Here is a 15,633-nt window from a genome sequence, read left to right as displayed (position 1 = left end):
ACATGCTTTGCAAAGTGGGTGTCACAAAACACCCTATAATTTATGTATACAAACAAACATTTATCTGTATCAATAACAAAATATACAACATTTCTAAACCAAAACATAAAGAGATTTCTATACATATTTTTATCCAGGGCTAGTTTAATAATAGTACTTATGTTGTATTGGACCTGGATGGAGGTCAGCTATAGAGATACGAGTGGTGGTTGCAGATGCTGTGGTGAGTGGTGTATTTGATTTGTGAAAAACTGTCAGCTGTAACAACAGATGACATCCTCCAGTTAGCAGCAGAGGTAAGGCTGGTGGTTTGAGCTGCCAAGTTGGAGATTATAGTACCAAAGCTCCAAAGTCCTCCAGTCTCTGGGGGCAATGTGCATACTGTGTGTTTTCCCAGGTGAAGGGAAAAGAGATGCATACTTCTGAGCTGATATGATTCAAATCATTACGTTTACCCAGTGAAGTGATTGGCCCAGTGAAGATTAAACAAATCCTCTTACATAAGTTGTATCTGTTTACGGTCTTCTCTTCTGTACATCCATTCAGATAGCAGAATTTATGCAGCTTGTCTGAGGTTAAAGAAAGCAGGGGGCAGGCAGCTGAATCTACACTCTGCAGAGCTCAGTGAATAGAGCTCTGAGAGCTGATTGGAGGCAAGGGACACACCCCCATTCACACAGCACAAAGCAACAGAGTTGAGGCTGTCAATCTGCTGGAGGTCCCTCCCTTGTCACCATTTTCTTGGTGTCAGGAAAACTTTTCAGTAGTGACTCATGCTGATAGCAGAGGAACAAGACAACAGACAGAAATGGCACTTAGTGCTCTGAATTGAGTCAGATACACACTTTAGAAGGATATACTTTGTTCATATTTCATGTCTGAGGTTTACAACTACATTAAGGTAAGTGTTTTATTTGAAATACAAGACTAGTACTTATCATTTCTCCCTTCTAAACTATTTAACCTTTAATATTATCATTTTTAACATGAAATCTCAATATTATGCTGCTTTAGGGAGGAAACGAAAATTCTTCTTTTTGTAGTATTCTTCTTTTACAGTGAATATAGGATAGGAATTGGAATGCTCAGTGTTGGGTGGATTGATTTTTTAAAAGGTTCTGTCCAAAAAAATTTTTTAATTGTTGGTAGATGTTGACAAGCCCTATAACCCATTTTCCTCTTCTTTTATTACATGGATTATTTCACACTAGAGTCAACCCGCTAAATTCTACCAATATCTTAAATGTTGACTGCAGGTGGACTTACTCTTTAATGCCTGAACTAAACATTTATTGAGAATTGTCACACATTCTAGCGACTTTTCCATATCTTCTGCGAAATACATTAATAATGTTGTAACATTGTTTTCTGAACTAGCACATTGGAAACCTGGACCTCATAGCACAGTGGTTTAACAGACTGCAGAAGACAATCTTGCAAGTGGAAAAAGAATTGATACATGATGAGCTCCAGTGGATTTATGTAAAGCTGGAGCCCGCCCTTAGCTTTTTGACTTGGCAGATGCCAGATTTGGATGATTACATTGAAGAAACTAGAGATATGGTATATAATGTGGACAATCGAGTTCAAAAAGCTAAGCAAAATGTGGAGGTCATGCAGAATCTGATGAGTAAACTACATGAGAACTATTTTGTTGGCAGCAAGCATGGAAAGAGTCTGGGTGACAAAGACAGAATGGGTAAACAGTATATTATTGCTAAAGATGTGGGTCAAAAGATTCAAACACTTCTCAAGGTACGATCTACACCAAAATTCATGTATTACATAAATGATATTCAATTCAAGCTATTGATTTTTTTATTTTATTTAAATCCATAACTTAAATTTTACCACTCTTGAATATTTGACACTATCCAAATATACATTTTTAGTTTTTTTAACATTGTTAGCTATAGAGTAGAACTGTGGCCAGGCTATGGTCTTTTACATGTTTGAAAAGTCATAACGTAGAATTCCAGGATAAACCTAAGTAGTTTAAAAAGGTCCATCCCCCCTCCTAACACCTATGCTGACTCACCTATGTAGGAAAGATGTATTTTCTTACCTTTGTTCAACCCATTCCAGTTCAGTCACATGATCCAGCTTCCCTATGTCAGTCAGCAGCTGTCTGCAGGGGAAAGGAAGGAGCGTTGACAATGGTTGGGCCATAGGAACCTATAGGCGATGTCATAGCTCCAAACTTTACTAGCCGTTGTCGACTGCTGTCTCATCTTCCATGTAGCCACCACTGGCTGACAGACAGGATCATATAACTGGACCAGAGTAGGCTGAAAATAGGTAAGTATTTAAATCTCTCTTATATAGGTTAATCAGCATAGGTGTTTGGTGATGGGAAGGGAGAATTTTTAAGACTAGTTAGGTTTATGCTGGAGTTCTACTTTAATAAGCAGTAAATTAACTTTAAAACAATTCCTAACTGACCTCTATAGCTGCAGGCACTCTGAAGCAATTCATTGTGAAAATTCTTAGCAGCACGTATCCCCCTATTCATGTGCTCTATGTTTATATTGGAGATTGGAAATTTTAATGATAGAGTGCATGCAGCTACAGAGGTTAGTGAGGGCTTGTTTTAATAATGTAGTCTGCCTTTTGAAAAAAAAAGTGGCAGATGGAACCTGTAGTCTCTTTTTTCATAGTTTCCTGTGAATAGATGACATAACTGCTCAGAGGGAGCCATACACAGCCGCACTGAATTCATACTCAGTAAGAAACCTGCAGGTAGAAGCACCACACAATGCAGGTAAGTATTGGGGGGGGGGGGGGGGGGGCTGAGAGTGACTGGTTGGGTAAGGTGACCATGTTTCAAGTTACAACCTAAATATGGGTGTAACATGGAACGTGGTCACAAAGGTGAACTTAAGCCCCATACACACTATCAGTTTTTCTGCTGATTTTTTCCTTCAGATTTACCAAAACCATAAACTATGAGGTCAAACCTTAGGAGTTTCAATTTGTATGCAATCAGGCAGGTCCTTGGGTCCTTGGACTAAATGTTTTTGGTAAATCTGAAGGAAAAAAATCAGCAGAAAAACTGATGGTGTGTATGGGGCTTAAGCCTTTAAAGCTAATTTACTGCTGTTAAGAATGTGTAAAGGTGAATGTCTATAATCTGGCTACAGTTGACATTCAGGAAACCATTTTGACCTTTTATCTAGTATGGAAAAGTCCCATTTTTGGGGATATTGTTTTCTTACACTGCATCTTAGTTCAGGAATTAGACCCTGTATGACACCTTGTTCAAAGAGGGTGCCGACCTTCTGGGTAGAAAGGAAAATAAAGTCAAGTCAATGCACACTTACATAGTATATAGCAGGCATGCATTTAATATGATAATGTGTCCCTGATATTGCTTTAATGCTTGCATTGTTTTGTCAGCACAACCAGGAGCTGTTTAAAGCTGATCCTCTCTCTGATAAATGGAAATTGTACACGGAGTACATAGATCGAATGATTTTGGAAGGATTGTTCCAAGCAGTGAAGTGTTCTCTTCAGTACTTGACTGATAACACGGAGTTCTCGCTTAAAAATCCTCCTTTGTTCAAAGTGGAGCTCCTTCTTCATGGAGCTGAAATGAACTTTGTACCCTCATTGGACAAGAAAACTAGCGGCAATTTTTACAGCATTATAGAGAGTTTGCTTCAAGATACATACCGTATTGCATTATTTATTCCACGTGTTGCTGCACACTTAGGCGAGCAGACATATAAGGTATGCTTTTTTTACATTTCATAACATAGGAACAGTACCTGTTAATATTAGACATGTGCATTAGTTTTCGTCCGAATGCATTTTCGTCCGAATTTCAGCTATTTTCGTTTTCGTTTTGACAAACGATAACGAAAGCACAGAATCCGAAAAAACGAAAGATCCGACATAAATAAATGCTTTATTTTCGTTTTTGTTGTTACAACATTTCGATATAGAATAGGAGATTCGACATGACTCTGACAATAACAATCTGTGTCTATAGAACCTGTGGTCGAATGTGCCTAACCTTACCTCTATTAGTCCAAGATTATATACTGTAGAGAAAATATTCGACAGAGAAAAAAGATTTGACAGAGAAAAGATTCTGCAAGTTTCTGTCCTAAAAAGTGTTTGGGGACCTGGGTCCTGCCCCAGGGGACATGTATCAATGCAAAAAAAAGTTTTAAAAACTGCAGTTTTTCGGGAGCAGTGATTTTAATAATGATTAAAGTGAAACAATAAAAGTGTAATATTCCTTTAAATTTCGTAGGGGGGGTGTCTATAGTATGCCTGTGAAGGTGCGCATGTTTCTGGTGCTTAGAACTGTCCCTGTACAAAGTGTCATTTATGCAGGAAAAAAAGTCCTTTAAAATCACTCGCAGCTATTATGAATTGTCAGCTCTGTAATACAGAGAACACTCATTGATAAAAAAATAAATAAATAAAAAAAGCGTGGGGGTCCCCCAAATTCAATTACCAGGCCCTTCAGGTCTGGTATGGATATTAAGGGGAACCCTGCGTCAAATTTTTAAAAAAATTTGACGTGGGGTTCCCCCTAAATATCCATACCAGACCCTTTATCCGAGCACGCAACCTGGCAGGCCACAGGAAAAGAAGGGTGGACAAGAGAGCGCCCCCCCTCCTGAACCGTACCAGGCCACATGCCCTCAACATTGGGAGGATGCTTTGGGGGTCTGTGACCCCTCAAAGCACCTTGGCCCCATGTTGATGTGGAGAAGGGCCTCATCCCCACAACCCTGGCTGGTGGTTGTGGGGGTCTGCGGGCAGGGGGCTCATCAGTATCTGGAAGCCCCCTTTAACAAGGGGACCCTCAGATCCCGCCCCCCCTGTTTGAAATGGTAACCTACCATTTCACAAAGAAAGTGTAAAAAATAGTTAAATAAAACAAACACCCTTTTGAAAAATTCCTTTATTAAAAATAAAAAAAATAAAAAAAAGATTCCAGCAGTGGTAATCCACTCTTGCTATCCAGCGACGGACGATCATCTCTCCGGGGTCCAGCGATGGCTGATCTGAATCAGTGCAGCGAATCCATCCATCTTCTGTCTCCACGGAGGAGACACTGCGGGAATTCCGGTGGCCTGACGTTTGTTATATGCAGAGGGTGGGGCCACCCGTCACCAGACCCCGCCCCCCTCTGACGCAAGGGGAAACCCGGGCTTCCCCGCACCCCTCTGATGTAACACAGGCAGGTTTCCGTTACATCAGAGGGGGCGGGGTCACCCATACGTCACGGGGAAGCCCGAGTTTCCCCTTGCGTCAGAGGGGGGCGGGGTCAGGTGACGGGTGGCCCCGCCCTCCACATATAACATGTATATAAGGTCAGGCCGCCGGAATCCCTGCAGTGTCTCCTCCGTGGAGACAGAAGATGTATGGATTCGCTGATTCAGATCAGCCATCGTTGGACCCCGGAGAGATGATCGTCTGTCGCTGGATAGCAAGAGTGGATTACCACCGCTGGAATCTTTTTTTTATTTTTAATAAAGGAATTTTTCAAAAGTGTGTTTGTCTTATTTAACAATTTTTTACACTTTCTTTGTGAAAAGGTAGGGGTACTTTTGTACCCCCTTACCATTTCAAACAGGGGGGGCGGGATCTGGGGGTCCCCTTGTTAAAGGGGGCTTCCAGATTCTGATAAGCCCCCGCCCGCAGACCCCCACAACCACTGGCCAGGGTTGTGGGGATGAGGCCCTTCTCCGCATCAACATGGGGACAAGGTGCTTTGAGGGGTCACAGACCCCCAAAGCATCCTCCCAATGTTGAGGGCATGTGGCCTGGTATGGTTCAGGAGGGAGGGGGGGCGCTCTCTCGTCCCCCCTCTTTTCCTGAGGCCTGCCAGGTTGCGTGCTCTGATAAAGGGTCTGGTATGGATTTTTAGGGGGACCCCCACGTAATTTTTTTTAAATTTGACGCGGGGTTCCCCTTAATATCCATACCAGACCTGAAGGGTCTGGTAATTGAATTTGGGGGACCCCTACGCTTTTTTTTAAAAACTTTTACATTTTTTTTATCAATGAATTTCAATGAGTGTTCTCTGTATTACGGAGCCGACAATTCATAATAGCTGCGAGTGATTTTAAAGGACTTTTTTTCCTGCATAAATGACACTTGGTGCAGGGACAGTTCTAAGCACCAGAAACATGCGCCCCTTCACAGGCATACTATAGACACCCCCCAGCTACAAAATTTATTACACTTTTATTGTTTCAATTTAATCATTATTAAAATCACTGCTCCCGAAAAAAACGCAGTTTTTAAAACTTTTTTTTGCATTGATACATGTCCCCTGGGGCAGGACCCAGGTCCCCAAACACTTTTTAGGACAGTAACTTGCATATTAGCCTTTAAAATTAGCACTTTAGATTTTGAACATTGGAGTCCCATAGACTTTAATAGGGTTCTAAAGTTCACACGAAGTATGCTATATAGTAGCTCCGTCGAATCTTCTTCTCGTTCAAAATTTTTATTTTATGTTAAAATAAATTACATGTACAGAATATAAGACAAATTATGTGATACCAGAAATAAAAAGTAGACATATTGAAGTACGGATGATACAAAGCAAAGAAGAATTTCAAGATATTCTCGTGGGAATGACAATAAATGGCCTTTACATATTTTAGAATTTGAAAACATTCTTATAGCTGAGTTTTAAACATTTTAATCCCAAGAAAATATAAATATGTCTAAAAGAAAATATATGATTTTAAAGTTTTGACCATAACTTCTAAAGTATGTTTATAGTAAGTATTATATAGTAAGGGAAGAACATAAAAGGTATATAGGAGGGGAAGGGGAGGGAATAATTCTCCGGAGGAGGTTTTATATATCATCTAATGTTGTAATTCTATAAAAAATCTTAATCACCATAACAATAAAACTCGGTTGTCAATATTTTCTGACGTATAATATTTAATCCAAGGTTTCCATATGATATCAAACTTTGTCATCTAGTTTTTATCTATAGCGTCCATTTTAGCATGGATGAAAGATTGATTCATTCTACGTTTGGTTTCTGCAATATTCACCACATCTGTTTTCCACGCATTGGCTATAGTCTGCTTTGCGGCTATCAGGAGTGTAAGAACTAATTTGAATTGTTTCTGATTCAGAAAGGCTGGTTTTAAATTAAGGAGAGCTATAATTGGGTCTGGAAAAATTGGACGATCAAAAAATTTTGTAATTATCAGAAAGATCTTTTTCCAAAATGATTGTACAATTGAGCAATGCCACCAGGTATGTATATAGGTACCTTTTTCTGGACAGCCACGAAAGCAGAGGCCAGTGTTGTCTGTTGAGAATTTGGCGATTCTCGCAGGAACCAAATACCAGCGCGTGAGAACTTTATATGATGATTCAGACGCCAATATATTTATAGAGGAAGATTTTGTGAAAGACCATATGTTGGACCAAGACCTAGAATCGATCGTACAATCCAAATCTTTTTCCCACTTGGCCACATATTTAGGTATAACAGTATTAGAATTAGATATCAATTGTGTATACAATGATGTAATACGACCTTTAGCATGTGGTTCCTTGAGACAAAATCTTTCAAATTGAGAAATATTATGTAAGTTTACATTTAAATTGAGAAGAGGAGTATAAAAATCTTTGATTTGGAGATATCTGAATATTTCTGATTGTGGAAGCTTATATAATTCACATAGATCTGTAAAAGATTTTATTGATGTAGTTGAAGTTAAATTATAAGGACAAGTGATACCAGCCTTAGACCAAGCTTTAAAGGTTTTGGGATATTTCCAGGCTGGGTAAAAAGTCGGATTCTTGTGGAAAGATAATAGCGGATTTTGTGGAGATTGCAGACCATGTGAATTTCTATACCTATCCCATATAGATAGAGAGTGCTTAGAAATGGGGTTATTTATAGACTTACGATCTGCAGGTTGTAACCATAATATATTGTTTATAGGAAGAGGATCACGGTCTACAGCTTCAATGAGGACCCATAAAGGAATCTCTGTAGAAGAGTGATATTATGTTAATTGAGATAATTGAGCTGCCTTATAATATATGTTAAAGTCTGGGAATCCCAAACCACCAAAAGCTTTGGGGAGAACAAGTGTTTTTTTGTGAAGTCTGGGTTTTATTTTCCCCCAAGTAAATTTCGTTACTTTTTGTTGAATCAGCCTAAGAAAATATGCAGGAATATGAATCGGGAGAGTTCTGAATAAATATAAACATTTCGGAAGAACAGACATTTTTATGATATTGATTTTCCCAAACCATGATATCGGCATTGATGACCAATTAGATAACGACCTTGTAATATTTTTTAATAGAGCTGGGTAATTAGCTGCAAATAAATCGGAGGGGTTAGGAGTAAACTGCACACCCAGATATGGGAGACTATGATCTACCCACTTAAAGGGTAGTGAATTTTGTAAAGATTGTTTATCTTTTTCGACAAGTGAAATGTTTAATGCTGAAGATTTTTGAATATTGACCTTAAGGCCCGAAATAAATGAGAATTCTTGTAGTACAACCACAAGATTTGGGGCCGAAACATGTGGAGAAGATAGAAAAAGGAGAATATCGTCTGCGAATAAACAGAGCTTATGATGAAAGCCACCCATTTCAATACCTGTTATAGTGGGATCCATCCTAATTCTTTGTGCTAAAGGTTCAATGAGTAAAGCAAATAATAATGGCGAAAGTGGACATCCTTGACGAGTCCCCCTCAGTATATTAAACTCGTCCGATTTGTACCCTGCATATCTGATATAAGCATTGGGATCTTGATACAAACTAGAGATCCATCGTAAAAAATGAGGGCCGAATCCCCATTTGGAAAGGATATAGTTCATATATGACCAAGATACTGTGTCAAAAGCTTTCATAATATCTAAAGAAAGAAAACAAGTGGGAATACGTCTTTTTTTAGCGGCATGTGACAGGAGTGTTGCACATCTAATATTATCTCCTGCTTGACGTAATGGAATGAAGCCCACTTGATCACGATGTGTTAGATTGCCTATAATAGTATTTAATCTGTTAGCTAGAATTTTGGCTAAAATTTTTATGTCCAAATTTAATAACGAAATAGGGCGATAATTAGACCATATTGAATCGTCTGTGTGAGGTTTATGGAGCATACAGATGATTGCAGTTAGGGTTTCTCTTCTAAAAGAATGACCTTCCAAAAGGGAATTAAAAGTGTTTGTCAAGACTGGAGATAGGGTGTCTACAAACGTTTTGTAATACAGTGCAGAAAAACCATCAGGACCTGGCCTTTTATTTAGTTTCAGATTTTTGATAACTTCAGATACCTCTATAATTGACACTGGTTCCTCCATCATTTCCATTTGTGTTTTAGATAGTGTCGGTAGAGATATATGAGAGAAAAAATCATTTGCTCTAGAAGGGTCCAACTCATTATTAGAAGAGTATACATTTTTTAATTGTGTTTTGAATTTTTGTAATATTTTTAAAGGATTATTTGTGTATACCCCCCTAGAGATTTTCAGACGTATCGGTTTCGTTGGGTTCTGGCAGGATTTTAATGCCCTGGCTAATAGTGTGTGAGGTTTATTCGCATTGATATAGAAATTGTGTTGTGATCTCTTGATGGTTTTATCTGCTGCTTCAGTAAGGAATAGATCAAATTCCAATTTAGCTTTGTCAAGATTTATTTTAGATAAAGAAGAAGGGTTATTTTGGAATGCTGTGTGACATTTATTGAAATTTGTTTCTAAAGTCTGACAAAGGATTTTCCGCTCTCTGTTAAATATGTTTGCTTGCTGTAGACATATGCCACAGAGAACAGGTTTGTGTGCTTCCCATAATGTAGTCGGAGAGACGTCAGGTGTGGAGTTATATTTTATATAATCTTTGAGCGCAATTTCAATATTATTTTTATGAGCTGGATTTTTGAGTAGGAAATCTCTTAATATCCATGTTGGATCTTTTTTTTTGGAATTATAGAGGCAACAGTAATGTAGCCTGCACTATGATCGGACCATGGGATGGGAATAATTTTTGTAGATGTTATTTCTGGAATTAGCCCTATGGACATAAATATATGGTCTATCCTAGAGAATGAGCGATGAGGGAACGAGTAATGTGTGTATTGTCTCTTGGTTGGATTCAATTCTCTCCAAGTATCTACTAGGTTATGTTTTGTAATTAGTTTTGATAAGAGTTGTTTGTCTGCTGTATGTGACTGTGGGATTGGTGATTTATCCAAAAATGGGAATACGGTCTGATTAGAATCTCCACATAGAATTGTAGTACCTATTTCGTGGTGTTCTATAGTTTGAAATAAATGAGAAAGAAAAGAAATAGGATTTTTGTTAGGAGCGTAGTATGATGTAATGGTGATAGCGGTATCAAGTAGGTGTCCTTTAAGAATCAAGTAACGACCTTCTGGATCCTTGATTTCCTTCATTAGTGAAAATGGTGTATTGCGATGGAAAGCTATAAGCACGCCTTGTTTTTTAGAGGAGGCCGAAGCTGTGTATACTTGGGGGTAGTCTTTACTGAAAAATTTGGGAGTGGATTGTGATGCAAAATGAGTCTCTTGGAGGCAAACTATATGTGCTTTCTTGGATGAAAATGTGCGGAAGGCTTTAGTGCGTTTGTGTGGAACGTTTAGTCCCTGAGTATTTAATGATATGATGTTTAATGGGGCCATGGAGTTGGGAAAAGTAAATATGAGTTGGTGTTTATGTTAGAACGTGTGTCATATAAGAAATTATTTGTCTCCAGAGTATAGGGGTGGAGGGAAAGGAGATAATGACTGAAAAAGAAAATACAATTAATATACAATATTGAAATATATCTTAACATATCTATGTTCTTAATGTGTCCGTTGGGAGGAGAAAATCTCTCCCTCCAAGGGTACATGAGCCACTGTCAACTGCCCGGTGTGCACCGAGCTGCTGAGGGTAGCAAAAGAGGGTGCAAGGAACTTCCCTGCAGGACACCAAGAGCCAATCATATAATTTCATTTTTCAAGCAAAAAATAAAAATGTAAGATTAAGGCAACCTCAGAAACAAAGAAGAGAAGAGAGAGAAAAAAAAGTTATAATAAGGTGCCTAAATTATTAGGAACATTTCTTAAATAAGATTATGATAAAAATATTGATTGGAAGTCAGAGAAAAAACTCGGCAGTAGCCATTCTGTTGAAAAGGCAAGATAGTAGCCTCAGTACAAGTGTTTATCAGTCCATAGTGTCAGCCAGATCTGGAGGTGGAGATTGTATGCGACTTCTTTTCTGTGGATTGTAGTCTTCTTCTCTTCTGGAAGCAGAGGAGGGAGTATCAGCATATGAGGATGATTTTTGGTGAGTGTCCGCAGCATCTCTTGATGTGTTTATCATCCCTAGTTTCTGTAAAGTAGTTTGCAGGTCCTTAGCCGTCGAATCTTCTTATACATTCAACAGACACTATAAGCCTTCAAAGACAGATTCGACCATAATTCATGTGGATTTTCGGACGAATGCAATTTTTGAACGAAAGACGAAATAAATAAAAATGAATTTCGGGAGTAACTAAATAAATACATTTTTCGGACGAAAACGAAATTCCGAAACGAAATATATTTTTCTCTGCACATGTCTAGTTAATATACAGAATACAGCCTTCTAATGAAATCTGTATATTGCAAAGATTTTTGCAGAATGTTTTTTTTTTTTTCTAAGATAAGCGTTTGTGTTATGGCCTAATATTTTGCTAAAAGCTTTCAAAATTACTTCTGCATAGGAAGGGCTGTTTTACTTGGTAGTACTTAAAGTGGTTGTAAACCCTCACACCAGAGGCGTCTCCAGAGAGCCTCCCCTACCATAAGGGGACCCCAGAGAGCCTTCCCTTCCATAAGGGTCCTCAGAGAGCCCCCTTACATCAAGGTCCCCAGAGAGCCTCCCCCCACATTAGGGTCCCCAGAGAGCCCCCTCCTTACATAAGATTCCCCAGAGAGTCTCCCCTTACATCAGGGTCCCCAGAGAGCCTCCCCTTACATCAGAGTCCCCAGAGAGCCCCTCTTTACATCAGGGTCCCCAGAGAGCCTCACCTTACATCAGAGTCCCCAGAGAGCCCCCTCCTTACATCAGAGTCCCCAGAGAGCCCCCTCCTTACATCAGAGTCCCCAGAGAGCCCCCTCCTTACATCAGAGTCCCCAGAGAGCCCCCCCTTTACATCAGGGTCCCTAGAGAGCCCCCTCCTTACACCAGAGTCCCCAGAGAGCCCCCTCCTTACATCAGGGTCCCCAGAGAGCCTCCCCTTACATCAGAGTCCCCAGAGAGCCCCCTCCTTACATCAGAGTCCCCAGAGAGCCCCCCTTTACATCAGGGTCCCCAGAGAGCCCTCTCCTTACATCAGAGTCCCCAGAGAGCCCCCCCTTTACATCAGGGTCCCCAGAGAGCCCCCTCCTTACATCAGGGTCCCCAGAGAGCCTCCCCTTACATCAGAGTCCCCAGAGAGCCCCCTTACATCAGAGTCCCCAGAGAGCCCCCTCCTTACTTTAGAGTCCCCAGAGAGCCCCCTCCTTACATCAGAGGCCCCAGAGAACTCCCCCTTTACATCAGGGTCCCCAGAGAGCCCCCTCCTTACATCAGAGTCCCCAGAGAGCCCCCCTTTACATCAGGGTCCCCAGAGAGCCCCCTCCTTACATCAGGGTCCCCAGAGTGCCCCCTCCTTACATCAGGGTCCCCAGAGAGCCCCCTCCTTACACCAGGGTCCCCAGAGAGCCCCTCCTTACATCAGGGTTCTCAGAGAGCCCCCCCTTGCATCAGGGTCCCCAGAGAGCCCCCTCCTTACATAAGGGTCCCCAGAGAGCCCCATCCTTACATTAGTATCCCCAGAGAGCCTCCCCTCTTACATTAGTCTCCCCAGAGGGCCCCCCTTTACATCAGGGTACCCAGACAGCTGACCCCCCCCTTCCAGAGGTTTCCCTGTACCTGGCTGGTGGAGGTGGGAGGCGGCGATCAGCAACTCTATGGTGTCCACAGGCAGGGGGATCTCCCTGGGGCTTGTAGTTCTTCTCCCGAGTGTATACAGTGGAGAAGAGAGGGGCCTCTGACCAGGGCATGTATCAGAAACAGTGTACAAGCAGAGCGACTCACTGAAAGTGAAACTGATACCTGCCCGGGTCGGAGGCCCCTCCCTTTTCCTCTCCACTGTATACACTGACACTCGGGAAGAGAGAACTACAAGCCCCAGGCAGATCCCGCCGCTCACAGGCACCATAGAGCTGCCGATCGCCGCTTTCCACCTCCCCCCAGTGCTTTCTAAAGTGCCAGCCAGAGGTGCAGGGGAGATGCCAGGTCTTGGGCCCCCCCACAGCGGCAGAATGGCGGGGCCCAGTCGCAAGTGCTACTGCAGCGACCCCTATAGTTCCGCCACTGCCTCACATATACCCAAAAGGGCAGAATTGTGTTAAAATCCTTCATCTGTCAGGAGCACATAGGAGGGGAGCCAAGATGCTGAAGTGTGTGAAAGCTGATTGGAGGAAATGAACACACCCCTTCACACAGCAGAAGAACTGTGTTTTCTTAACCGGTTCCCGATTACCTCACGCAGATATACTGTGGCACAATGGCTCTCCTTGGTGAAATCTGGTATGGGTATGCCCTTCCCCTTAGTGGCCCCAGAGGGCACGCATGGATTCTGCACGATGGGGGGACCCAATGCACGTGGCCGGTGGGCAGGAACGCCACTGGCCACGCATGGTCGCGTGTATGAGCACCAGCATGAGGATTTATTTGTGTGTGTAAACACACAAATCCCTGTGCTGCCCAGGCAGAGAAGACATGTAATTTGTTCCTACTAAGTAGGAACAACGATATGTCTCCTTGCCTAGTAAGTCACATCCCCATACAGTTAGAACATGCTGAGAGAACATATATTTAACCCCTTGATCGCCCCCTAGTGTTAACTCCTTCCCTGCCAGTGACATTTACACAGTAATCAGTGCATTTTTATAGCACTGATCACTGTATAAATGTCAATGGTCCCAAAAATGTGTCAAATGTGTCTGCTCTGTCCGCCACAATGTGTCCGCCACAATGTCGCAATACCGCTAAAAATTTCAGATCACTGCCATTACTAGTAAAAAATAAATACATAATAAAAAATGCCATAAAAATGCCATAAATCTTTCCAATAGTTTGTAGACGCTATAACTTTTGTGCAAACCAATCAATATACGCTTATTGTGATTTTTTTATCAAAAATATTTTCGAAAATATAACAGCCTAAACTGATGAAGAATTTTTTTTATTTTTAAACTGGGGGGATATTTATTATAGCAAAAAGTAAAAAAAAAATTTTTTCCTAATTATCTCTATTTTTTTGTTTAAAGCACAAAAAATAAAAACTGCAGAGGTGATAACATACCACCAAAAGAAAGCTCTATTTGTGAGGAAAAAAGTATGCAAATTTTGTTTGAGTACAGTATTACATAATCGCGCAATTGTCAGTTAAAGTGACGCAGTGCCAAATTGTAAAAAGTGCTCTGGTCATGAAGGGGGTAAAATCTTCCAGGACTGAAGTGGTTAATAGACAAGCTGCGTGCATAGCTCACTCCCCGACTCAAATTTTTATTTCATGTGTCAGGAAAACTTCTCAGAAGTGGCTAGTGCTGGTAACAGAGGAACGAAGCACCAGAGAGAAAGGACACAGAGCTTTGGAGAGAGATAAGCAAACACTACAGATATATCTTTTTTGCTCAGATTTCATGACTGAGGTTTACAACCACTTTAAGTACACTCTCAGTCCTAGTGTGTATACGATATCACATGTCTGGTAGGTATCCCACAAGAAGTACATTTTTAATTTTTTTAACTGAGCTGGAAGTCTAAAAAGTAATATGCCGTCAAAGTTAAAATTAACCACTTGACCACCGGGCACTTAAACACCCTTAATAACCAGACCAATTTTCAGCTTTCGGTGCTCTCACATTTTGAATGACAATTACTCAGTCATGCAACACTGGACCTATATGACATTTTTGTCCTTTTTTTCACACAAATGGAGCTTTCTTTTGGTGGTATTTAATCACCGCTGGGTTTTTTATTTTTTGTGCTATAAAAGAAAAAATACAGAAAATTCGGTAAAAAAATGAATTTTTCTTTGTTTCTGTTATAAAATTTAGCAGATTAGTAATTTTTTCTTCATAAATTTTGGCCAAAATTTATACTACTACATATCTTTGGTAAAAATAAGTACAAATTGGTGGATATTATTTGGTCTTTGTGAAAGTTATAGAGTCCACAAGCTATGGTGCCAATATCTGAAAATTGATCACACCTGAAGTACTGACGTCCTATTTGAATTCTTGAGACCCTAACATGCCAGAAAAGCACAAATACCCCCCAAATGACCCCTTTTTGGAAAGAAGACATTCCAAGGTATTTAGTAAGAGGCATTATGAGTTTTTTGAAGTTGTCATTTTTTCCCACAATTCTTTGCAAAATCAAGATTTTTTTTACTTTTTTTTTTTTTTTTCACAAAATTGTCATATTATCAGTTTATTTCTCACACAGCATATGCATACCACAAATTACACCCCAAAACACATTCTGCTATTACTCCCGAGTACGGCGATACTACATGTGTGAGACTTTTACACAGTGTGGCCACATACAGAGGCCCAACATGCATGGA

At 40.5% G+C, this 15,633-nt stretch overlaps 1 protein-coding gene across 1 annotated transcript in view; it reads left to right on the top strand.

Moving 5' to 3' along the window:
• Positions 1-874: 874 nt before the first annotated feature.
• Positions 875-15,633, top strand: part of LOC143925685 (dynein axonemal heavy chain 11-like) — a 701,866-nt gene continuing 687,107 nt past the window's right edge. The window contains exons 1-3 of the mRNA XM_077450147.1: positions 875-901; positions 1,378-1,755; positions 3,397-3,729. Of these exons, the coding sequence (XP_077306273.1) occupies positions 875-901; positions 1,378-1,755; positions 3,397-3,729 (738 nt within the window). The remainder of the gene's footprint in view (positions 902-1,377; positions 1,756-3,396; positions 3,730-15,633) is intronic.

This window comes from Lithobates pipiens, unplaced genomic scaffold, assembly GCF_037356315.1.
Source record: "Lithobates pipiens isolate NorthernLeopardFrog02 unplaced genomic scaffold, aLitPip1_a1.2 Scaffold_22, whole genome shotgun sequence".
Classification (NCBI taxonomy): Eukaryota; Metazoa; Chordata; class Amphibia; order Anura; family Ranidae; genus Lithobates; species Lithobates pipiens.
Note: the sequence above shows the minus strand (reverse complement) of the source record. Positions and strands in the feature narration are given on the sequence as shown.